Below are 25035 nucleotides of genomic sequence, written 5' to 3'. Positions count from 1 at the left end.
TGGGCAAATTTAAATCCGAAAGATGAGAAAAGGAAAAATGGTGGGAGAGAGGGTGGAAGGGTTGTGGTAAACGTCTAGATAGGAGGAACAGCAGGAGTGAAACCCCGTGGCAAAAGATGGGAGCCTGAGACATTTTAAGTACGTCCCTGTTCCTGGAACATCCCCCCAAGGTACGATGACATAACAATGTACGCGAACGTATTACGAATACGTTGCTATATAAGTTACGATTAATAAACTCAGACTTGTGCCTAGTGATCACTCATGACCTGATAGTTTCTAATGTTCAAAGAAAAAGGAAAACATTTCAGAGGACTTCGAGTGAAGGCTTCTGAAAGATCCCAGGGCTTTATCCCCACCGCCTTACACTAGCTGGGTACACTCCCCGTTGTTGGACTGAGTTGGCGTGGTGAGGGGGCGGGCGCGTGTTGCCTTGACAACGGATCTCACGGCCTGTCAAAGTGAAACGGTTAGACGATTGGCTGCGAGGGTTTCCAGAGGCCCGCCCCCCGTCGCTGATTGGATGGGGCGGCCAAGCGCCACAACTTTCCCGCAGGGTCTTGTTGCTTAGCAACCGATTTGCGACCTCCCGGGAAGCGGGCGCCCGGCGACACCTGTGAGGCGTAGCCTAACCGCGCTCCCTAACATCAGCGGTGCGGCCCTGCGCTGCGCGGGCAGCCCCCGCGTCACGCACGAACCTCACGGGTTGGCCCAGGTGCTCCCCCACGTCTGCCTTGAGGCTGGGCTGTGGGCTGGCGCCGCGTGACACGCCGCCGTTGGGGAAGTTTGGTGGAGTCAGAGGAGAAAAGGAAAGTCACTGTTGTAAGTCCAGCTTAGAGCCGCTTCTCTCGGAAGGACAGCGTTCTGGTGCTCTAGAAAACAAGTCCTTGTGAGCTGGCCAGATGTGCCGGAGCGACCCAAAGTCTCAGGCATCTGTCTCCGAGTGAAGCCTAGGAGTGTGGGGACGGGTGCCAGAGCCTTATCATGCACTGCAGAGCTTACTTCTTGCTGGAGAGAGACATCCAAGAGTTGAAGGAGAACAATTTTAAGGTGAGTGTGGGAACCTGGAGAGGTGTATTTTGTTGGGAGTACGAGGTTGTTTTTTTTTTAAGATTTTATTTATTTGTTCACGAGAGACACAGAGGCAGAGACACAGGCAGAGGGAGAAGCAGGCTTCATGCAGGGAGCCCGACGCGGGACTCGATCCCAGACCCCAGGGTGACCACCTGAGGCAAAGGCAGAGCAGCTCAACCTCTGAGCCACCCAGGTGCCTCTGGGGTACAGGTTTTTAAAAGCATTTTTGATCCGTGTTTATTCTGTAAGGCATAATTTAGTTAGACCTAATTTGCCAGGCAGTATTAATGAATCGATTGCACTTTTTATAATAATAATAATTATTATTATTTTAAAGAATTTACTTATTTACTCATGAGAGACACAGAGAGAGAGAGGCAGGGACACAGGCAGAGGGAGAAGCAGGGTCCATGCAGGGAGCCCGATGTGGGACTCAATCCCAGGACTCCAGGATCACGCCCTGGGCTGAAGGCGGCGCTAAACCGCTGGGCCACCGGGGCTGCCCAGATCTACTTTTTAATAATAAGAATTATTACTTCATAATCATAATAGTTAAAAATATGGAGCACATTGTGATAATTTGTGTGTATTTAAACCTCGAATATCAGGTAGTGATCAGTAGAGACAGGGTGTGCTCATGAATTACATTATTAAATAAGTAGTGTTTGGTTTTATCTACCAGAAGCCTAAGTCCCAGAAAGAAAGGCTCAGTAAAAATTTGGCCCCAGGATCCCATCCCAGGGTTTTCTGATCCCAAAGCCCTTGCTCTTAAGTTCTGCTACTCGCTGTCTAAGGCACTTTTTTTTCCACCCAAGGCTATCAGATATAATGCCTAGGTGCATTTCCTTTATAATTACAACACAGAGGAAGGCTTTGCCGGGAATGCCACCACAGTGAGGTCCATAGGTGCGACAGGCTATGTGTGTTGCTTATGGTGTGGAGAATAAAAAAGGGAAGGCGGGGAGGGAGTGCTTAAGAGAACAGAAAGAAAGTCACCTTGGAGGGAGGGCTTCGAGGGCTACCAACACTTGCTTCAGGTGTAGGTAGTTCACGGCACTGTTCTATTTCCATCCCTGCTATAGAAGTGTTGTCTTCACTGGAGATGTTAGGAACAACTCTTGAGTCCAACAACAAACATCCAAGATGTTCAAACCTAATACTTAATGTTGTTTCTGCTCTACCTGAACTCTGTGGTTCTCTGGTAAAAGAGAATTTGCTGAAGGGAGAACGTGATATGTAACTATAAAAAATGTAGATAATAGAGATAAAATGTTTATCCAGACTAGCATTTAATATACTTTTAAAATTATTATTTATTCATGAGAGACACAGAGAGGCAGAGACACAGGCAGAGAGAGAAGCAGGCTCCATGCAGGAAGCCCGACGTGGAACTCGATCCCAGGACCTCAGGTTCACACCCTGAGCCAAAGGCAGACACTCAACCACTGATGATCCACCCAGACGTCCCCAGCATTTAACATACTTAATAACTATGTTGGTTGCTCAGAAATATTTGCTGACTGTATCTAACTGTATCCCTCAGCATAAATGATAAACTTTTCCATGAAATAGATTGTCATCCCTCCATTGGGACATTAACTCAAGCGAAGGAAAATTTTATTTTTATACACAAGAGTAATTTTGGAGTTGTATTTTTCTTTTTTTTTTTATTTTTTTTTTAAAGAAAGCTTTTTTTTTTTTAATTTTTATTTATTTTTGATAGTCACAGAGAGAGAGAGAGGCAGAGACATAGGCAGAGGGAGAAGCAGGCTCCATGCACCGGGAGCCCGACGTGGGATTCGATCCCGGGTCTCCAGGATCGCGCCCTGGGCCAAAGGCAGGCGCTAAACCGCTGCGCCACCCAGGGATCCCGGAGTTGTATTTTTCTTAACGAAACTTTTCTTCATGCCCTCCATAGAGCATCCATATGGTTTTTTGAAGCTTTGAAGATGCATCTTTCCAACTATTTCCTTCTTTTCTGTTTAGAATCTTCAGTTGGCTATTGATTTATATAAGCCACATCTCAATCTTGGCTTTGTAGTCCCAGTTGTGATTTTCATGCTTATGATTTATTATGAATTTATTGTTGTATACATTTCTTGGAATCTACCTTAACTTCTGCATAATCAGACAATATAAAATATATAACATCTTCCCAAATCAACAAATAAATTTATCAGGAAAAGAAAATGTGGAGTTTCTGGAATTCATTATAACTTGACATCTGATTTTCAAAGCTGCAAAATTTAACGTTTACTTCTACTTTGATTTTTTTTTTTAACTAAAGGGTATTACTGCCTTTCCTGTAAGTGAAGATCTGATGGAATGGGGAGCCGATATTGAAGGTCTACAGAATACATTTTGGCATGGTCTGTATTTTCAAAACCAATTTACTTTTTAAAAGTCTTTTTTTTTTTAAAGATTTTATTTATTTATGATAGATGGGGGCGGGGGGCAGAGACACAGGCAGAGAGAGAACCAGGTTCCCTGCCGGGAGCTCGACATGGGACTCGATCCCGGGACTCCAGGATCACACCCTGGACTGAAGGCAGGCGCTAAACCACTGAGCCACCCAGGGATCCCCTTAAAAGTCTTTATACCATTATTAGCCTATCTTCTTTACATGTATAATAAGATTACGGTATATAAATTCTCTAGATTTCCAGAGGAATTCACGTTATTTTTTCATCATGTGGCTTAATTTCTTGCCACTTGTCAATGTAGATGGGAATTTTAGGTTTGAATTTTCCCTTATGCCAAATTTTAATGTCATTACACTTTTTAAGAAGCAGATGCAATAAAGCATATCATTTGGGAATATAATGTAAGTCTTCCATGAAATCAAAGAATAGGTATAAAAATTTCTACTTGCATAAAAATCCCACCGTTATCTCTCATTTTTGTCCTTTATGATTTTTCCCAAAATTTTCATAAATCAAATTCTCAAGAAGACTGGGCCACTATAAACTTTAATGGCCATGCACTCTTTCTTTGTGGATTGACAAAATAGAGTTGTTGAGTGAAGTAGGGGAGAAAAATGTCAGTGGCTAATTACAGTACATCTAATATGTGCAATTAATGGGTCTTGAATGCTGAGAAGAAAGTGGATTAGTTAATTTTGCCTTGGAAAGTCAGGAACCGGCTGGCTTCTCAAGGCAGTAACATTTGAGTTGAGTCCTGAAGAACAGGTAAGAGTTTGTCAGATTTAGAAGGGAAAGGAAATTCAGTCTGAGTAAACAGCATGGCAAAAGCTTATAAACAAGAGACGGTTCTGGAAGAGTGAGTTCAGCAAATAAGAGCAATACAGTGAAAGGGGCGGGTGTTCAGGGATGGAGTTAGTGGATGAAAAGGCCTGGTGGGAAACAGGCTGAAAATACAGATTAGACTGTGAGGAGTCTATGAAATTATCTAGAGGACTCTATGTACCCTGTGATCCAATTTACTTATTAATAAAACTCTCGGGACCTCAGAGGCTAAACTATAGAGAATCTTCAGGTTTCAGTTAATCGGTACAACATGATGCTTTAGTGAAAATGTTTGTTTCTTTATTATAGGATTATTCTTCCAACTGACAATAAAATTTACATCACAGTACAATTTTGTCCCTCCAGTTGTGAAATTCATAACAATTCCTTTTCATCCAAATGGTAAGGACCAAATGAGATTTTTATCATTGGGGTTCTGTCCCTATTATCCTTGTTCCTTATTAGTGTTTAATAATGTTTCTTTTTGGGGCACCTGGATGGCTGAGTTGGTTAAGCATCTGCCTTGGGCTCAGGTCATGATCCCAGGGTTCTGGGATTGAGCCCTACTTGGGGCTCCCTGCTCAGTGGGAAGCCTGCTTCTCCCTCTCTCTCTCCCTCTGTTCCTCCCCACTCCATCTCTCAAATCAATAAATAAAATCTTTAAGAAATGTTTCTTTTTAACAACCTTGTTATGGTTATATTAGTAAGCATGGTTATTGGGGAAAATATAAAAAGACAGAAAAAAATTATCACCTTGAATCCAAATTCAGAGAGCTGTTCCTCTTAACCTTTAAACAATTTTTTTTTTTACTATGTATGTATTTCTTTTGGATAGTTTAAGTACTACATGTGAAGTTTATAAAGTGACATGTTTATTTCTGCATTACTAAACATTCTTCTATCAAAAGGTTATTTTTAATGACTAAATGATAAACTTAACTATTTTTGTATTCAGTATTCTCATTGGCTCTGATTTATCCAATGATAAAAAAAAATGCACTGACAAATTAACATTAGAAAGAAATTAGTTAGGTTGCTATTGAAGTTATACACAAAATGAATTCCTGATGTATCAAAAAGTCTAAAAGTTTTAGATACTAAAAAAGAAAATTGAATAAAATTTTTAATCAACTTGGTGAGGAAGGCTTTTCTAAATATGATAAAACCTAGAAACTATGAAAAAAAGCATGACAACTACTAAACTTTTAAAAAGTTCTACAGCCAACAATATTATAAACAGACAAAATACATCGATTTTTTCAAACCAAGGGACAATATTTGCAATGTGTAAAATAGAATACTTACAACATGTAAGGAATGCTTAAGAATCAATAAGAAAAAAATAAAGCGATAAAAAAGCAGGCAAAGATTATAAACAAACATTTGATAGAAGAAACATAACAAAAATAAACATAAAGATATTCAGCCTCACTAGTAAGAAAATGAATGCATATTAAAACAATTATGATTCATCGTTTATGTTTGCAAAATGTTAAAAACTCTGACATAATGATAACCTTAGTGTGACCTTTTTGGGAAGCAGTTTGGCAGCTTCTAATCAGCTGTAAAATGCAAATAGCCCTAAATCCCTGTAATCCTGTGTTTATAAATTATTCCATAGATAAACTAGCACAGTGTGGAAGAGTATGTTTCATATTTAAAGATGCTTGTTCCCAGTAAAAATTTTGAAAATAGGGAAAAGGGAAATAATCTCAGTGTCCATTAATATAGGAATTTTTAAGTAAAATATCTTAACAGCTATATACATAACAAGGTGGATATATAAAGCTAGACTTTTTGGTCACTGCTGTATTCCTAGTATATTCACTACCTGGCATAGAGCTGGTGCTCCAGTATTTTTTCATAAATATGTCTATAAAAATGCTGATGTTTATTGTTAGATGAAAAAAACTTCAGAGAATATGTAAGATATAATTCCATTTAATAAAAAATGAAAACAATACAGTTATACACGTCTATATGTATATTTGTATAGACCAACTGGTAAATTTATTTTTTTACAGATTTTATTTATTTATTTTGGAGAGAGAGAGTGCATGAATAGGGGGTAGGGGCAGAGGGGGAGTCTGATGCAAGGCTTGATCCCAAGGACCTGGGATCATAACCTGAGCTGAAACCAAGACTCAGATGCTTAACCGACGGAGCCACCTAGGCACCTCCAGGCCAACTGATAATAACTCACTCTAAAGAGTGGCATAATAGGCAAGGGAGGTTTCATATTTTACTTTATGTATATTTATATAATTTTTTTTCCAAGTACATTATTAGTTTGTAACTAAAACTTATTTTGGGCGCACCTGGGTGGCTTAGTGGTTGAGCATCTGCCTTCTGCTCAGGGCATGATCCTGGGGTCCTGGGATCGAGTGCTGCATCAGGCTCCCCGCAGGGAGCCTACTTCTCCCTCTGCCTGTGTCTCTGCCTCTCTCTCTGTGTGTGTCTTTCATGAATAAGTAAATAAAAATCTTAAAAAAAAAAAACACTTATTTTTAAGGGATAAAATTAAATTAATGGTACACAATTTACTGTGTACATTTGCTATTACTTGCTTACCATAAACACCTGTGGAGTTACCAGTTAAATGTAGTGAGAGGTCAGTGCTCTCATCCCTGAGTCCTTATACCTTCCATTTCCACAGAGTACAGAGAACCTCTGTCTCTAGAAGGGAAAGTACAGAAAACCTGTGATTTTTCTTCTTTCCCTCCCTCAGTCCTTGAGTGACTTACTTGTTGGGGAAATAGGAGAAAAAAGTGAACATTTGTGGCTCAGCACTTTCTTTCCTACCAGTCTTCCCTTAGAATGGGTGCCCTCTCTCTTTCTCCAGGCAGGACACAGGTAGGCCATCAGTTTGGGTGTTTAGTTCAAAGCGGCGGGGGTGGGGGGGTGGGGGGGGAGCTTTTGTGGAGCTCAATGAAGGCCACAGATCACATGCATTTTCCAATTCAGTCTTACCTACAGTAAAGCTGATATTTTTTCACTTCCATCTTTCAACACTTAGGTCTGTCTCCTTATCCATAAGCTTGAGAGGAGGGGAGTATTATTTATTAGCCCCCAAACTGCAAAGGATGGCTCTATATAGTTCTCTTTAGAGGCCTAAAGCCAAGTTCCCTTTCGGGATGTTTTTTACACTTCTACCAGTCACTGTGTCTAAAGTCCTCATTTTAGCACTCCAAATTTGAGCATTGAAACTTCAAAGACATTTTTTTTTGCCAATTTGATAAGAATCTCAGTGTTAATTTTAACAAGCTCATCTTTGAATACTTGTGAGTTAAACATTTTTTCATGTCGCAGGGAGCCCGACGTGGGACTCAGTCCCAGGCCTCCAGGATCAGGCCCTGGGCCGAAGGCAGTGCTAAACCCCTGAGCCACCCAGGCTGCCCTTGCAGTTACCTTTAAACTTAGATGATTGTTTCCCCCAAACACAATCAAATCATCATTTTAATATTCTTTTAGTTATTATATAGTCTTATTTTCCCATTTAACTCCATTTAAAAAAAATACTGATTTAATTAATTGTATTAGGGCATAGGCCAAGCTTCTATGTATCTTTCTGCTCTGTGTATAATAGAACAAAGCTGGCAGGGAGGTTTCACCATCCTCAATGTGCAGGTATCATTTTTGGATGTAATACTTTTACTCTGTGGCCATTTCCAGCCAGTGGGAAGAGGAAAAGACAAGGCAAAATAGTTTCCTTCAGGAAGTATGATCTAGAAATTGCACACTTTCCTTCCGCTGAAATCCCACGATTACAACATAGTTACATAGCCACATCTTGCTGGAGGAAAGGCTGGGGAAAATGTGGGCAACCACGTATTTATCTAAAACCACAGGGATTGAGACTGGGGGTGAGGGTGGGGGCAGGCATAGTGCTCCTTATTCCAGAAGAGATGGAAGAAAGGAAGCCTAACCTGAGGACAATGAGTAGTTTGCACAACACTTGTTGTTTTTAAAGATTATATTTTTCCATTCATGAGAGACAGAGAGAGAGAGAGGGAGAGACATAGGCAGAGGGAGAAGCAGGCTCCCTGTGGGGAGCCCGATGAAGGACTTGATCCCAGGACCCTGGGGTCACACCCTGAGCCAAAGGCAAATGCTCTACCACTTACTTAACCACCCAGGTGCCCTCACAGCACTTGTTAATGCCATTTGTTGATACTCTTCTTTTGCTGCTGAGTCATCATTGCACTTTGAACATACAACAATTTTATTTTATTTTTTAACATACAACAATTTTAATACATGCCAGGATTTTTTTTCTTTTTCCTTTTCTTTTTTCTTGGCCAGTATTTGTTTCTAAAGGCTCTTACCACATTGCTTAATCTCATGTCCCACGCTGCAGTTATCATTATTGTAGTTTTACAGTACAGTGTCAAATCCAACACCTCTCTTTTCACCTTCTCAAAATTTTCTTTTTAGTTCTTAACTTTTTATTGCAAGATTTTCCTATTAGAGTAGAAATGTGGGATGCCTGAGTGGCTCAGCGATTGAGCACCTACCTTTGGCTCAGGACGTGATCCTGGAGTTCCGGGATCAAGTCACACATCAGACTCCTGCATGGAGCCTGCTTCTCCTCCCTCTGCGTGTGTCTGTGCGCTCTCATGAATAAATAAAAAAAACTTTAAAAATATAGCAGAAATGTTTCCCTTATTCATTTGTTGAAGTTTTTTTATATATCAATAAGACAGTTATTAAAATGATACCTATCACTTGGGGGGAAGTTGCTACACATCAGGTATTCTATTAAATATTTTTAAGTTCTTTTCAGTGACGGAAGGTACTTTCATCATATCCCCATTTCACATATTAGGAAAGTTAGACCTAGAGAAGTGAAGTTAAATTGCTCAACATTGCAGAGCTGACAAGTCAGGGAGTCAACATTCGGATCTCTGTGTATCTTATACTGAAACCCATGCCTTTAATAGCTACACTATATCAGCTATCCGTCATCTTCACTGAAAATACTTTTCTGCTTTGTCTTTTGCTTTCTGATTTTGCCTATGATATTTTGATGTTCATAAATCTTAAATAATTTTATGACACGTGTCAATATTCATGTGTTATTTTAATGCAGTAGATCAAAATACTGGTCGAGTCTGTATAGATTTTTTGGATGACCCTGAAAAGTGGAATACAAACTATACATTGAGCAGCATCTTACTTACTCTCCAGGTAAGAAGAGATTAATATAACACTCTTTAATTCTGTCAATTATCTCAGTTACTCAAAATATAAGGAATAAGATGTGCAATGAATATTTAAATGTTTGAAGGATTTGTTTTTTTGTTTGTTTGTTTGAAGGATTTGAATAAGCTTTTTTAAATCAATAGAATTTTTATACCAAGGCTATAGAGTGGAACTTAGAAAGATTATTATTTTAAAGTGAAATTGATAGTTAAGGCCCTTTACAATGAAAGAATACATATTTTATTTAAAAAAAGAACTGGATAGGGGCAGCCCAGGTGGCTCAGTGGTTTAGTGCCACCTTCAGCTCAGGGCATGATCCTGGAGACAGACAGGAGACTCAGGATGGAGTCCCACGTCAGGCTCCCTGCATGGAGCCTGCTTCTCCCTCTGCCTGTGTCTCTGTCTCTGTCTCTCTCTCTCTATCTCTCTCTCATAAATAAATAAAATCTTTGGGGAAAAAAAAAGAACTGGATGGTTTCAATTTTAGAAATATAGTCTTAAGTTTTCTTTTGGCTTCTAACTTCATAATATTGGAAGTGGATCTTTCCTCATTCATGAGTGTTGCCTTCCTCAGAAAGGTGAATCAGATAGCTACAATTTAAAGTGTTCAGCTTTATCCTTTGCTACTTGCTCTTTTGTAAACTTTCATATCAAACCCAGTGAACAATTAAAGCAGGGATTGTGTCTTCCTCTCAGATTGATACTGTCTCTGGAATGCTCCTTTGCCCCCTGGATTCACACATTGTCCTTAGAAGCATGCCTCAGTGTTGTGTTATTTCTGACCCTCAATGAACCTCCTTTCTCATCTGGTCCTAAAATAAATTATTTTAATAGCACTTGCTTTGACCACCTATAATCCAGCTCAGTAATGTTTCCATGTACCTACTCATTAATATTATCTGAAGATAATCTATTAAATTTTGATTATCTAGAATACTTACATATTCTGGCTTAACTGAATTCTCTCAAACACATAAAATTATAATACAAATCCCACCTTTTTATTTCTGAAAAAAAATTTCTGTCTAGTCATCTTAGTGCACCGAGGAAAGCAGTCTTTTTTAAAGATTAAGTGTTCAAATGTATTCACTCATTCACTCTGCAAATATGTGCTGAGCACCTACATGTGCTAGGCCATGTTTGGGAAGAGACATTTGAGCAAAATCTAAAGTAAGTGAACATAATTTGCAAATATCTGGGGTTGATCTTTTGGATTCCTTCAACTTGAGTCCTATTTCTGTCTATTCCACCTAAATTAGAATCTGCCTTAAGAATAGTAAAACTGAAGGTTCCTGGTAGCTTAGTCAATTAAGTATCTGGCTCTATTCCAGCTCAGGCCATGATCTCAGGGTTGTGAGATCAAGCCTCAAGTCAGGCTCTGCACTGGGCATGGAGCCTGCTTGAGATTCTCTCTCTCCCTTTGCCCCTCCTTCCCTCTCTAAAATGCATAAATAAATCTCTTTTTTTTAACTTTTTTTTTTTTTTTAAGATTTTACCTGTTTATTCATGAAAGAGACAGAGACACAGGCAGAGGGAGAAGCAGGCCCCATGCAGGAAGCCCGACATGCGACCCAATCCCAGGACTCCAGGATCACGCCCTGAGCCAAAGGCAGACGCTTAACCGCTGAGCCACCCAGGCGTCCCACATAAATAAATCTTAAAAAAAAAAATAATAGTAAAACGTTGTTTCACAGCTCTGTGCTCAGCAGGGAGCCTGCTTAGACTTTTCTCTCTTCTTCCTTCTCGCTTTCCCCTCCCCACCCTCGTGCACTGGTTCATTCTCTCTCTCTCTCTCTCTCTCTAATTAAAAAAAAAAAATAGAAAGGAAAAGAAAATCACTGAAAGTTATAAAGAAAAACCCCAACCCTAATGTGATTAGCATTTCCCGCTAATATTTTCTCCCATATTTTTGTGTAATCTTTCAGTTGCCCATTCACTGCAAGGTTAATGTCAGTTCTATTTCCTGACACCTGGGCTTCAGACTCTCCCTAACAGCACAGTGCAGCCCCATTCCTATTATATCTTCATGCTTTTCTTTACTCACAGTGCTTGGTTCAATCCAGGTTAAAAACAGTATTTATAGAGTTCTCAATTCTAAAGTTACAAACCCAAGTGAGTCTTGCACCTTAAAAAGTGCTCAGTCCAGTTTCTGACTGGCAACTCATTTTCTCCTTCCCTTTTGCTCAATCTGTCCGGGAAGCAGCTGCCTACATTGGAAGAGTCAGGGCCAATGAGTCCTCCACTGGGATGCCTTTCCGGACTTTCTTCAGAGGTAGAATTGATGGCTTTGGTATTTGAGGGATTTCTTTTGTCTCCCACCCATTGCGTGGTACTCGAAGGAAATTTCTATCAGAGGGATATAATACTGTAGCGCACATACTGTTTTCTTACCTGTCTTCCCCTATTGGATTACAAGCTTCCCTTACTGGACTACAAACTCCTTGAGGTCAGGAAGCAGGTCCAGTTCATCTCCAATACCCAGGACAATGCTGACAGTAAATGCTAAATAACATTAATGAAAAAATGAACCTGAATTTTTTTTACTTTGTTCCAATTATGGTTTATATGTATAAGTTATTTAACCTATTTTTCACTGACCATTTTATGCCAAGTAATTTTCCTATTGTTGAATCTAATATTTTAATTGCTATCTAATAGCCCTCTCAAGGCCAGTGCTTCCCAGTAGAACTTTCTGTGCTGACAGAAATATCCAATATCTATGCTGTCCAATACACTAGGCACTAGTCACTTGATTATTGCGCCCTTGAAATGTTGCTAGTGTAACTGAAGAGAACTGTTTTTTTCATTTATTTTGTTTAATTTCAATTTAAATAGCCACATATGGCTGGTGCCCACTGTAATGGACAGTACACGAATAAACCATAATTTCTGAGTACTTTGCTTTGAATAATAGATGAGACATAGGGATGCCTGGGTGGCTCAGCGGTTGAGCATCTGCCTTTGGCTCAGGGCATGATCCTGGTCTCAGGATCAACTCCGACATCGGGCTCCCTGCGAGGAGCCTGCTTCTCCCTCTACCTGTGTCTCTGCCTCTCTCTGTATCTCTTTCATGAATAAAGAAACAAAATCTTAAAAAAGAAAATAGATGAGATTATGTATAATGATCACATTTTTTTTCAGGGGAGTGGCTTTTTGAAATGGTGTGTAAAAAATTTAAAGTCTAAATATACTAATCAGACTGGGGGGAGGGGCAAGATGGCGGCAGAGCAGGGTCTCCAGGTCACCTGTCCTCAACAAATTACCTAGAAAACCATCCAATCATCCTGAAAATCTACGAATTCGGCCTGAGATTTAAAGAGAGCCCAGCTGGAACGCTACAGTGAGAAGAGTCCGCGCTTCTATCAAGGTAGGAAGACGGGAAAAAAGAAATAAAGGAACAAAAGGCCTCCAAGGGGGAGGGGCCCCGCGAGGAGCCGGGCTGAGGCCGGGGCGAGTGTCCCCAGGACAGGAGAGCCCCGTCCCGGAGGAGCAGGAGCTGCACCGACCTTCCCGGGGAAAGGCCTCCCGGGGAATTGGCGCAGGATCCCCAGAAAGGCGGGGACGCCCTCGGGCTCCCTGGGACAGTAACAGAGGAACTGCGCCCCGGAGAGTGCGCCGAGCTCCCTAAGGGCTGCAGCGCTCGGCGGGACCCGGAGCAGCTCGGAGGGGCTCGGGCGGCGGCTCCGCGGAGGGGGCTGCGGGGCTCCGGGAACAGCTCAGCGGCGGCGGCTCGGGCGGAGGAAGAAGCTCCGCGGAGGGGGCGGCGCGGCTCCGGGAACAGCTCGGAGGGGCTCGGGCGGCAGCTCCGCGGAGGGGGCTGCGGGGCGGGAGCGAATCCAACAGCGCAGGCCCCGGAGCACAGGGCGCCGGGACACAGCCCAGGATCCGGCCTCCCCCCAGGGACAGGCAGAGGCTGGGAGGGTCCAGGACAGCGAGGACGCTCCTGCCTGGAACTGAGCAGATCAGCGGCCCCGCCCGGGAGCCCCCAGGCCCTGCAGACGGAGAGCCCCGGAGCTACTGCGGGGGCTGGATCCAGGGTCCCAGAGCTGCCCCCGCCACTGTGGCTTCCTCACGGGGCCTCACGGGGCGAACAACCCCCACTGAGCCCTGCACCAGGCAGGGGCAGAGCAGCTCCCCCAAGTGCTAACACCTGAGAATCAGCACAGCAGGCCCCTCCCCCAGAAGACCAGCAAAACGGACCAGTTCCAAGGGAAGTCAAGGGACTTAAGTACACAGAATCGGAAGATACTCCCCCGTGTTTTTTTTGTTTTTGTTTTTGTTTTTGTTTTTTTTTGGTTTTTTTTTGTGCTTTTTTTTTTCTCTCTTTCTTCTTGATTTCTGATTGCTTCCCCCACCCCCCCTTTTTTTTTCTTTTTTCTCCTTTTTTCTTTCTTTTTCTTCTCTTTTTCCCTTTTTTTTCTTCTTTCTCTTTTTTCTTTTTCTCTTTTCTTTCCTTCTCTCTCTTTTTCTCCTTTTCCCAATACAACTTGTTTTTGGCCACTCTGCACTGAGCAAAATGACTAGAAGGAAAACCTCACCTCAAAAAAAAGAATCAGAAACAGCCCACTCTCCCACAGAGTTACAAAATATGGATTACAATTCAATGTCAGAAAGCCAATTCAGAAGCACTATTTTACAGCTACTGGTGGCTCTAGAAAAAACCATAAAGGACTCAAGAGACTTCATGACTGCAGAATTTAGATCCAATCAGGCAGAAATTAAAAATCAATTAAATGAGATGCAATCCAAGCTAGAAGTCCTAACGACAAGGGTTAACGAGGTAGAAGAACGAGTGAGTGACATAGAAGACAAGTTTATGGCAAAGAGGGAAACTGAGGAAAAAAGAGACAAGCAATTAAAAGATCATGAGGATAGATTAAGGGAAATAAATGACAGTCTGAGGAAGAAAAACCTACGTTTAATTGGGGTTCCTGAGGGCGCCGAAAGGGACAGAGGGCCAGAATATGTATTTGAACAAATCCTAGCTGAAAACTTTCCTAATCTGGGAAGGGAAACAGGCATTCAGATCCAGGAAATAGATCCCCACCTAAAATCAACAAAAACCGTTCAACACCTCGACATTTAATAGTGAAGCTTGCAAATTCCAAAGATAAGGAGAAGATCCTTAAAGCAGCAAGAGAAAAAAAGTCCCTGACTTTTATGGGGAGGAATATTAGGGTAACAGCAGACCTCTCCACAGAGACCTGGCAGGCCAGAAAGGGCTGGCAGGATATATTCAGGGTCCTAAATGAAAAGAACATGCAACCAAGAATACTTTACCCAGCAAGGCTTTCATTCAAAATGGAAGGAGAGATAAAGAGCTTCCAAGACAGGCAGGAACTGAAAGAATATGTAACCTCCAAACCAGCTCTGCAAGAAATTTTAAGGGGGACTCTTAAAATTCCCCTTTAAGAAGAAGTTCAGTGGAACAATCCACAAAAACAAGGACTGATTAGATATGATGACACTAAACTCATATCTATCAATAGTAACTCTGAACGTGAACGGGCTTAATGACCCCATCAAAAGGCGCAGGGTTTCAGACTGGATAAAAAAGCAGGACCCATCTATTTGCTGTCTACAAGAGACTCATTTTAGACAGAAGGACACCTACAACCTGAAAATAAAAGGTTGGAGAACCATTTACCATTCAAATGGTCCTCAAAAGAAAGCAGGGGTTGCCATCCTTATATCAGATAAATTAAAATTTACCCCAAAGACTATAGTGAGAGATGAAGAGGGACACTATCTCATACTCAAAGGATCTATCCAACAAGAGGACTTAACACTCCTCAATATATATGCCCCGAATGTGGGAGCTGCCAAATATTTAAACCAATTAATAACCAAACTCAAGAAATACCTTGATAATGATACACTTATACTTGGTGACTTCAATCTAGCTCTTTCTACCCTGGATAGGTCTTCTAAGCACAACATCTCCAAAGAAACGAGAGCTTTAAATGATACACTGGACCAGATGGATTTCACAGATATCTACAGAACTTTACATCCAAACTCAACTGAATACACATTCTTCTCAAGTGCACATGGAAGTTTCTCCAGAATAGACCACATACTGGGTCACAAATCGGGTCTGAACCGATACCAAAAGATCGGGATAGTCCCCTGTATATTCTCAGACCATAATGCCTTGAAATTAGAACTTAATCACAACAAGAAGTATGGAAGGACCACAAACACGTGGAGGTTAAGGACCATCCTGCTAAAAGATGAAAAGGTCAACCAGGAAATTAAGGAAGAATTAAAAAGATCATGGAAACTAATGAGAATGAAGATACAACCGTTCAAAATCTTTGGGATGCAGCAAAAGCAGTCCTGAGGGGGAAATACATCGCAATACAAGCATCCATTCAAAAACTGGAAAGATCTCAAATTCAAAAGCTCACCTTACACATAAAGGAACTAGAGAAAAAGCAACAAATAGACCCCACCCCCAGCAGAAGAAGAGAGTTAATTAAAATTCGAGCAGAACTCAATGATACCGAGACCAAAAGAACTGTGGAACAGATCAACAGAACCAGGAGTTGGTTCTTTGAAAGAATTAATAAGATAGATAAACCATTAGCCAACCTTATTAAAAAGAAGAGAGAGAAGACTCAAATTAATAAAATCATGAATGAGAAAGGGGACATCACTACCAACACCAAGGAAATACAAACGATTTTAAAAACATATTATGAACAGCTGTACGCCAATAGATTAGGAAATCTAGAAGAAATGGACGGATTCCTGGAAAGCCACAAACTACCAAAACTGGAGCAGGAAGAAATAGAAAACCTGAACAGGCCAATAACCAGGGAGGAAATTGAAGCAGTCATCAAAAACCTCCCAAGACACAAGAGTCCAGGGCCAGATGGCTTCCCAGGGGAATTCTATCAAACGTTTAAAGAAGAAATCATACCTATTCTACTAAAGCTGTTTGGAAAGATAGAAAGAGATGGAGTACTTCCAAATTCGTTCTATGAGGCCAGCATCACCTTAATTCCGAAACCAGACAAAGACCCCACCAAAAAGGAGAATTACAGACCAATATCCCTGATGAACATGGATGCAAAAATTCTCAACAAGATACTAGCCAATAGGATCCAACAACACATTAAGAAAATTATTCACCATGACCAAGTAGGATTTATCCCTGGGTCACAAGGCTGGTTCAACACTCGTAAAACAATCAATGTGATTCATCATATCAGCAAGAGAAAAACCAAGAACCATATGATACTCTCTTTAGATGCAGAGAAAGCATTTGACAAAATACAGCATCCATTCCTGATCAAAACCCTTCAGAGTGTTGGGATAGAGGGAACTTTCCTCGACATCTTAAAAGCCATTTACGAAAAGCCCACAGCAAATATCATTCTCAATGGGGAAGCACTGGGAGCCTTTCCCCTAAGATCAGGAACAAGACAGGGATGTCCACTCTCACCACTGCTGTTCAACATAGTTCTGGAAGTCCTCGCCTCAGCAATCAGACAACAAAAAGACATTAAAGGCATTCAAATTGGCAAAGAAGAAGTCAAACTCTCCCTCTTCGCCGATGACATGATACTCTACATAGAAAACCCAAAAGCCTCCACCCCAAGATTGCTAGAACTCATACAGCAATTTGGTAGCGTGGCAGGATACAAAATCAATGCCCAGAAATCAATGGCATTTCTATACACTAACAATGAGACTGAAGAAAGAGAAATTAAGGAGTCAATCCCATTTACAATTGCACCCAAAAGCATAAGATACCTAGGAATAAACCTAACCAAAGAGGTAAAAGATCTATACCCTAAAAACTATAGAACACTTCTGAAAGAAATTGAGGAAGACACAAAGAGATGGAAAAATATTCCATGCTCATGGATTGGCAGAATTAATATTGTGAAAATGTCAGTGTTACCCAGGGCAATTTATACGTTTAATGCAATCCCTATCAAAATACCATGGACTTTCTTCAGAGAGTTAGAACAAATTATTTTAAGATTTGTGTGGAATCAGAAAAGACCCCGAATAGCCAGGGGAATTTTAAAAAAGAAAACCATAGCTGGGGGCATCACAATGCCAGATTTCAGGTTGTACTACAAAGCTGTGGTCATCAAGACAGTGTGGTACTGGCACAAAAACAGACACAGAGATCAATGGAACAGAATAGAGAACCCAGAAGTGGACCCTGAAATGTATGGTCAACTAATATTTGATAAAGGAGGAAAGACTATCCATTGGAAGAAAGACAGTCTCTTCAATAAATGGTGCTGGGAAAATTGGACATCCACATGCAGAAGAATGAAACTGGACCACTCTCTTTCACCATACACAAAGATAAACTCAAAATGGATGAGAGATCTAAATGTGAGACAAGATTCCATCAAAATCCTAGAGGAGAACACAGGCAACACCCTTTTTGAACTCAGCCACAGTAACTTCTTGCAAGATACATCCACAAAGGCAAAAGAAACAAAAGCAAAAATGAACTATTGGGACTTCATCAAGATAAGAAGCTTTTGCACAGCAAAGGATACAGTCAAAACTAAAAGACAACCTACAGAATGGGAGAAGATATTTGCAAATGACATATCAGATAAAGGGCTAGTTTCCAAAATCTATAAAGAACTTATTAAACTCAACACCAAAGAAACAAACAACCCAATCATGAAATGAGCAAAAGACATGAAGAGAAATCTCACAGAGGAAGACATGGACATGGCCAACATGCACATGAGAAAATGCTCTGCATCACTTGCCATCAGGGAAATACAAATCAAAACCACAATGAGATACCACCTCACACCAGTGAGAATGGGGAAAATTAACAAGGCAGGAAACAACAAATGTTGGAGAGGATGTGGAGAAAAGGGAACCCTCTTACACTGTTGGTGGGAATGTGAACTGGTGCAGCCACTCTGGAAAACTGTGTGGAGGTTCCTCAAAGAGTTAAAAATAGACCTGCCCTATGACCCAGCAATTGCACTGTTGGGGATTTACCCCAAAGATTCAGATGCAATGAAACGTCGGGACACCTGCACCCCGATGTTTCTATCAGCAATGGCCACAATAGCTAAACTGTGGAAGGAGCCTCGGTGTCCATCGAAAGATGAATGGATAAAGAAGATGTGGTTTATGTATACAATGGAATATTACTCAGCAATTAGAAACGACAAATACCCACCATTTGCTTCAACGTGGATGGAACTGGAGGGTATTATGCTGAGTGAAATAAGTCAATCGGAGAAGGACAAACAGTGTATGTTCTCATTCATTTGGGGAATATGAATAATAGTGAAAGGGAATGTAAAGGAAGGGAAAAGAAATGTTGGGAAATATCAGGAAGGGAGATAGAACATAAAGACTCCTAACTCGGGGAAATGAACTAGGGGTGGTGGAAGGGGAGGAGGGCGGGTGTTGGAGGGGAATGGGTGACGGGCACTGAGGTGGACACTTGACGGGATGAGCACTGGGTGTTTTTCTGTATGTTGGTAAATTGAACACCAATAAAAGTTAATTTAAAAAAAAATATACTAATCATCTCCTAAAACTTTTATAATCTTACAGAAGATTATAAGAACACTTGTACTTAATGCAAAGATAAATAGCAACACCATCCGTAAAAGGAATTCCAAATTCACAGGCCTTAACTAATTGGAAATTATAAATAGTACCTATTGTTGCCGTTGTTTACTAATGCTCCAGTTTTTTTGTACTTTTCCTCTGGAAAGCTGCTTTGTTGTTCCATACTATCACATGACATGGCTCATTTAAAAGTTGGACCTGGGACACCTGAGTGGCTCAGCGGTTTAGCGCCACCTGCAGCCCAGGGCATGATCCTGGAGTCCCTGGATTGAGTCTTGCATTGGGCTCCCTGCATGGAGCCTGCTTCTCCCTCAGCCTGTGTCTCTGCCTCTCTCTCTCTCTGTGTCTCTCATGAATAAATAAGTAAAATATTAAAAAAATAAAAGTTAGACCTTTTCTTTTTACTATTTTAGCAGGGTTTCTGACTCATACATTTTAATATATTCCAGTTATTAAAAATCATTAAGTATACTTAGTAGCTTGTGTACACATAATATCAAAAGGTCTTAGGCACAGTGTCAATGTGAAGACTATTGAATAAACTTTACCAGATGTGCCTCTCTGAGTAGGATTATCACTCCAGCTAAAGACCAAAAACTTGTTCTTGAAGATAGATTTCATCTGCTTCCTACCCACTTTGAAAAGTTTGGTGTAATCCACACTGAATCCTTATTTAAGCAACTTAGAATACTCTTGGAGATATAGCTCAAATGTGTTTTCCAAACAGAAAGCTCAAATAACAGCAGTAAATTCTTACTGCCTTTGAAATATCAGACAACAGATTATTGCTTTCATTAGTGATGAGTGTCATCATTTCCATGACACTTAAGTCACAGTTATCCATTTTGACCTTCATCTATGCTTAGGTGTTCTTGTAGTTATTATCTTGGCTGCATCTTATCTAATTTGCATGTTATATTCAGAATACTGAAATTATTGAATACATATTTGCAATTTGGGCAAATAATAATTTTGAGGTGTTAGATAAACAAGATCATGGTCTGGCCGAAAAGTTTTGGTTACTCCAGGACCCCTATTTAGTCTAGATGCACATGTACTATAGCAGGCAGAATTTTAAAGATATTGCTCCAAGACTTCCATCCTCTGGTTATTCAATCTAATCTACTTACTGCTGTTAAAGGGTTTTGCAGATGGAATTGCAGTTACTAATCAGCTGACCTTAAAATAGGAAGGTTATCCTGAATTATAGAGGCGGACCCAAAGTAATTATGTGACCCCCTTAACAATAGGAGAGGAAAGCAGAAGAGTCAGTCAGAGAAATAGAGTGGGAGGAGAATGTATGTGGCAGGAGGAAACATCAGAGAGATTCCAAGCATAAGAAGGATTTTTCATACCTTAATTGCTGTGAGATGTTGGGGTCCAAATGTAACCTGCGAGAGACCTCTTGGAGCTAAGAATGGCCCCAAGCTAATAGCCAGCAAGGAAACAGTGATCTCAGTCCTACAAAGATAAGGGACTGAATTCAGCTAAAAACAACTTGAGCTTGGAAACGTTCTTTCAGAACCTCTGATGAGAGTGTAACCAGCTGACACTTTGATTTTAGTCTTGTTAAATCTGGAAAAGAGAAACCAGACTAACCACCTTAGACTTCCTGCCTACCAAAATGTGAAATAATAAATTTGTATTGTGTTAAGCTGCTAAATTTGCACTAATTAGTTACAGCAGCAATAGAAAACTATAGATGCCAAATTAATCATTCAATAATCTGGAGGGATGTTGAAGTATACATAGCCTTACTACATATATTTGTTTATCCATGACCTAAATAATATGTTAAAAATTACACTTATTTTTTTAACGGAAATGTTTCAGTGTTGCCTAATGTCTAGTTTCCTTTATATGTAAATCAAATTTAAACTCATGTGATAAAAAAGAATAGGCTAGAGGAAGGAACTTGTAGCTTGCTTTGATCCTAATGTTTGGCTCTTGAATATACAACAGTATAAAGCCAAGATAGAAAACAAATTAAAAAATAAAAAATAAATAAAAAATAAAACCAAGATAGACCAAGAGTTCCCTGAGAGTAAGGGCCATGTCTCATTTGTCTTTGTATCTGTCTCCAGATGGATACAGAGTAGGCATGTAATAAACGCTTGTTACTGTTGGATGTGTTGGCTTGTCTTTTTGCTCTAGCAAAAGAGTTTAAGAATGTTTATATTTTTTCTTATAGGTTATGATTTCTAATCCAGTTCTAGAAAATCCAGTGAATTTGGAAGCAGCCCGAATGCTGATTAAAGATGAATCTCTGTACAAACAAATAGTTCTAAGACTTTTCAGCCAACCAATACAATGTAAGAACTGCCTACTTATTGTTTTTGCCAATTATTAATTATGCATTTATAGCAAATAAATGATCTAGCAAATAACTGTTATATAAAGTATTTTCTGTATCCATTTTCAGTAATGAAATCATCCTAAGATTTCTCCTACTGTACCTGTTTGTCAAGCCAATCAGTTATCAAAAAAAAAAAAATTAAAAAGTGGTTCTTTAGAGATTATCAGCAATCATAAGCTTAGTAGTTTTAAATGTTCTAATATGGATAGATGGTACTGACTAAAACTTATTTACCCATCATAAAGATATGACATCTGATTTTAACTCTTTGTTCTATGATGGATATTTCCCAGATTTCACCTGCAGTACCCCAGATCTTACTGAACTGGGACTCCTTTCCTCTTGATTAGCAAAGTGTTCAGCTTTTTGTTTGGAAGAGATCACCCCTGAAGGTATTCCTTCTAAGAGTCCATGTGGAAATGATACCTGAGGCTCTTCAATCTTTCTGCTTTCTTGACTGATGGTGGTGGAGTAGTTTTTTGATACCCTAGTTTTACCTCTTCATGATTTAACCCAGCATTTCTACTGCTTCTGTGTTCTCTTTGTAGTTAGCAGAATAATATTGTTGGCTCCTTATGCCAGAGGAGTTCATCACAAATGAGGATTGGGCCCCCAGTGACATAGTTCTTTCCTCTATATCCCGCCCAGCTGTGCACAGCAGCCAGGCATAGCGGCTGCTGTCATTATCTCCCTAATAGCAAGCCTTGCTGTTCAGACCCATTCTGCCAAAGGGATCTCTCACATGCTTTTTCTTTCAGATGTCCCGTTTCTTTTTCCAGTCCCCTTCCAGGGTCTGCCAGTCCATTAGCTGGGTCTGTACAATTGTGAGGAAGTTCAAGTGCTCCTCCACAGCACTTTGAGTCTGGTGCAAATCAAGCAATGTCGTTTAGGCATCCATTTTGGTGCCTTCAAACATTTCATGATTGTTGTGGAGTCTCTCAAACATTCCCTGAGTTTTGAAGCTGGTTAGTACACGGAGGAATCCTATTGCATCACTCTGACCACATTTCTGACCTACCAGAATACTGTAGCATCTACTACTGTATCTTTTCTGCTCAGTTACTATTTGTGCAATGAATGAATGAACAATTTATATTACTTAACCTTCCATTGAGCTCTGTGGTACTACCATTTTAAAGAAATATTCTGTAATAAAAGTATATCCAAAAAAAAAAACTATATCCATAGCCTGGTAAATGGAAATTTAAAAACTGGTTTTAAAGGCTTTTCTATGGCAAATGATTCTGTGCAACAAATTTTGGGTTTGCCTTGCCAAAAAGAATGATGAGAAAGAAACTGGAGAGAAGTCAGCCCTTCCTTTTGTCCACCTGCCCACTAGATGCCATCCTTCACTCTTTTGCTTCTCCAGCTGTACCATCAATCCAGGCAGAAAAGCTGCCCCAGTTGCCAAATCACCCTGCTGATGAGCAACAGCAAATAGTACTTTGGCAGGTTTTCACTATATTCTTTAGTTATGTTGGTGAAATATGTGGAAATCCAAGACAGTAAATAGTTATAAGTTTGCTTGTCATCTCAGCCAGACTAGGAGTGGTAGCCTTGGGTACCATGAAGAGAGTGACTTCCTGCAGCTTCCAAGGGAAAGAGTGTCCATGATATAGCAGAGACATCTGCTAAGGGGCAAGGAGTGGGAAAGAAGTTGCATAAAACTCATTCACCCTAAATTATATGGTAGTCTAGAACTATGTGGATGTCTGTGAAAAACTGCATCCAGTGAGAATTACTTGTAACTACTTGAAAAGTGTCACTAGAATGCTGCAAGAATCATCTTTCTTCGATTTCAAATGTTAATAAAGAGGTCTAGAAAAAGCATAAAGGGAATTGCCACATTTCTAAGTAACACAAAACTGGAACAGATAGTTTATTGTATAAGTGAGAAACTCAAGGGCCAGCGAATGGTGTCATCTCTGTAGGTGTTGATTATAGGCCAGAACTATATCCTCAGTATCCAGTGTAGGCTCTGGTTGTAGGTATTGAATAAAAATTTGTAGAATGAACAAATGAAAAAATATGTGTAAACTTAGATCTTAATTTTACTTCATAGTTTACAGAATGCTTTTACATATGTTTATTCATCTGATCCTCAGACTCTTCCTCAGTAGGAGCTGAGGATCATTGATGAAGTGGTTGGCTAAGGCCGCAGAGAGCAAGCTGCAGAGCCAGAGCTTCAAACTAGGCATTCCCCTTCCCTTGTGCCTACAAATTTAATGGAATGAGCATAAAGTCATTCACTTGGATCAAAGGATTAAAATTTCCAAGTAAAGAATGGGAGAGGCCTGACTTGATAGCAGAACTCTATAAAAAAATTCTTGGGGAGCTATTTGATCATAAACTTAATGTGAACCACTAATAGAAAGTGCCCTTCCACTAGGCATGTGTTGTATGATAACTCCACTCCACTCTGATGTGGTGGGCCCTTGTCTGGAATACCAGCATGCTCAATTTGGAGCAGCACATTTACTGAGCTGAAGAAACTGTATATATTTAGCTGATGGAAGAAATGACAAAAGGCAGTTGTAAAAGCTATTTTCAAATATTTGAAAGACTTTCATATAGAAAACGGCAGTTTCTTCTTTGTTGTTTCAAAAAACTAAAGTAGCTACACTCAGCTCTACCTTCCCCAGGCCTACTAGATTGTAGCTGCTATAGTTCAGAATCTGCCGGCTTGGCCCTGCCTTGTACCAGAACATACCTTGACTATATTGGGGACTTTCCCCTCATAATCAGTGGTCTGGAATTAATTTTTTATCCTAAGCCTAAGCCTGGTATTTGGCATGCAGACATGCAAATGCCTCTCATTCCCCAAACCTTACATAACGTGTTGCTTGCCTAGCCTGAGCAGCTAGGTCTTGAACTTGGTGTAATTGACAAGAACATGTTAAGCTCTGAGCCCAGACCCAGCTCAAGGTAGGGGTCTCAAAGACATTCCCCAATCCTGCCCTCCTCTTTTGGACCTGGGCCCTCTCTCCCTTACTGATAGTGAGTCCCAGACTGCCCAGGACAGTCCTGGTATAATTATTTCTAGCATCCCCTTTGACTTTGTGCTCCGGTTTGCACAACAAATTACATAGTCACTTGGATGCCTGACTGATCTCTCTTACCAGCAAATGCCATGGAAGTTGTAAGCACCCCTGGTGGTAACGCCCATCCAGATCCTGGCTGGCAGGAGGGAGAACTTTCTAAAAATTCACGTTGCTTAAGAATGGAAAAGGCTGCCATCACTAATAGCCTGCTTTGAGAACTCGTGTTCAGGTAGTAAAGTTTAAGAGCTCTTTTTTGTGGATGCTGTGAGAGAGCTTCTTACTCAGTGTTGAGAGTTGGACTAACAAAGGGGTTTTTCAAGTACTTTCCAACTTAGGCCTCAACTTGTTTATGAAAACTTGGAAGAGGGAGGAGAAGAGGTCTGGAAGGAGATAACGCATAACAGCTATCTTGCTTCCCAGCTTTTGTATTGCTACTTATTTACTAAAGTGTTACAAAGAGATATTATATAAGCCTGTATGTACTTTTTTCCCAAGCTGAGTGAATTTTTATTTCTATGTGGTTATATAGTCAAATAAT

At 40.4% G+C, this 25035-nt stretch overlaps 1 protein-coding gene across 2 annotated transcripts in view; it reads left to right on the top strand.

The window, feature by feature from the left end:
- The first annotated feature begins 604 nt into the window (after positions 1 to 604).
- UBE2U (ubiquitin conjugating enzyme E2 U) overlaps positions 605 to 25035 on the top strand; it is a 56394-nt gene continuing 31963 nt past the window's right edge. For both annotated transcript variants that reach the window (XM_041772081.1, XM_041772082.1), the window contains exons 1-5: positions 605 to 1050; positions 3362 to 3443; positions 4629 to 4721; positions 9409 to 9506; positions 21292 to 21412. In XM_041772081.1, coding sequence (XP_041628015.1) covers positions 985 to 1050; positions 3362 to 3443; positions 4629 to 4721; positions 9409 to 9506; positions 21292 to 21412 — 460 coding nt within the window. In that variant the 5' untranslated portion in view covers positions 605 to 984. The remainder of the gene's footprint in view (positions 1051 to 3361; positions 3444 to 4628; positions 4722 to 9408; positions 9507 to 21291; positions 21413 to 25035) is intronic.

Source organism: Vulpes lagopus, chromosome 10 (genome assembly GCF_018345385.1).
Source record: "Vulpes lagopus strain Blue_001 chromosome 10, ASM1834538v1, whole genome shotgun sequence".
NCBI lineage: Eukaryota > Metazoa > Chordata > Mammalia > Carnivora > Canidae > Vulpes > Vulpes lagopus.
Note: the sequence above shows the minus strand (reverse complement) of the source record. Positions and strands in the feature narration are given on the sequence as shown.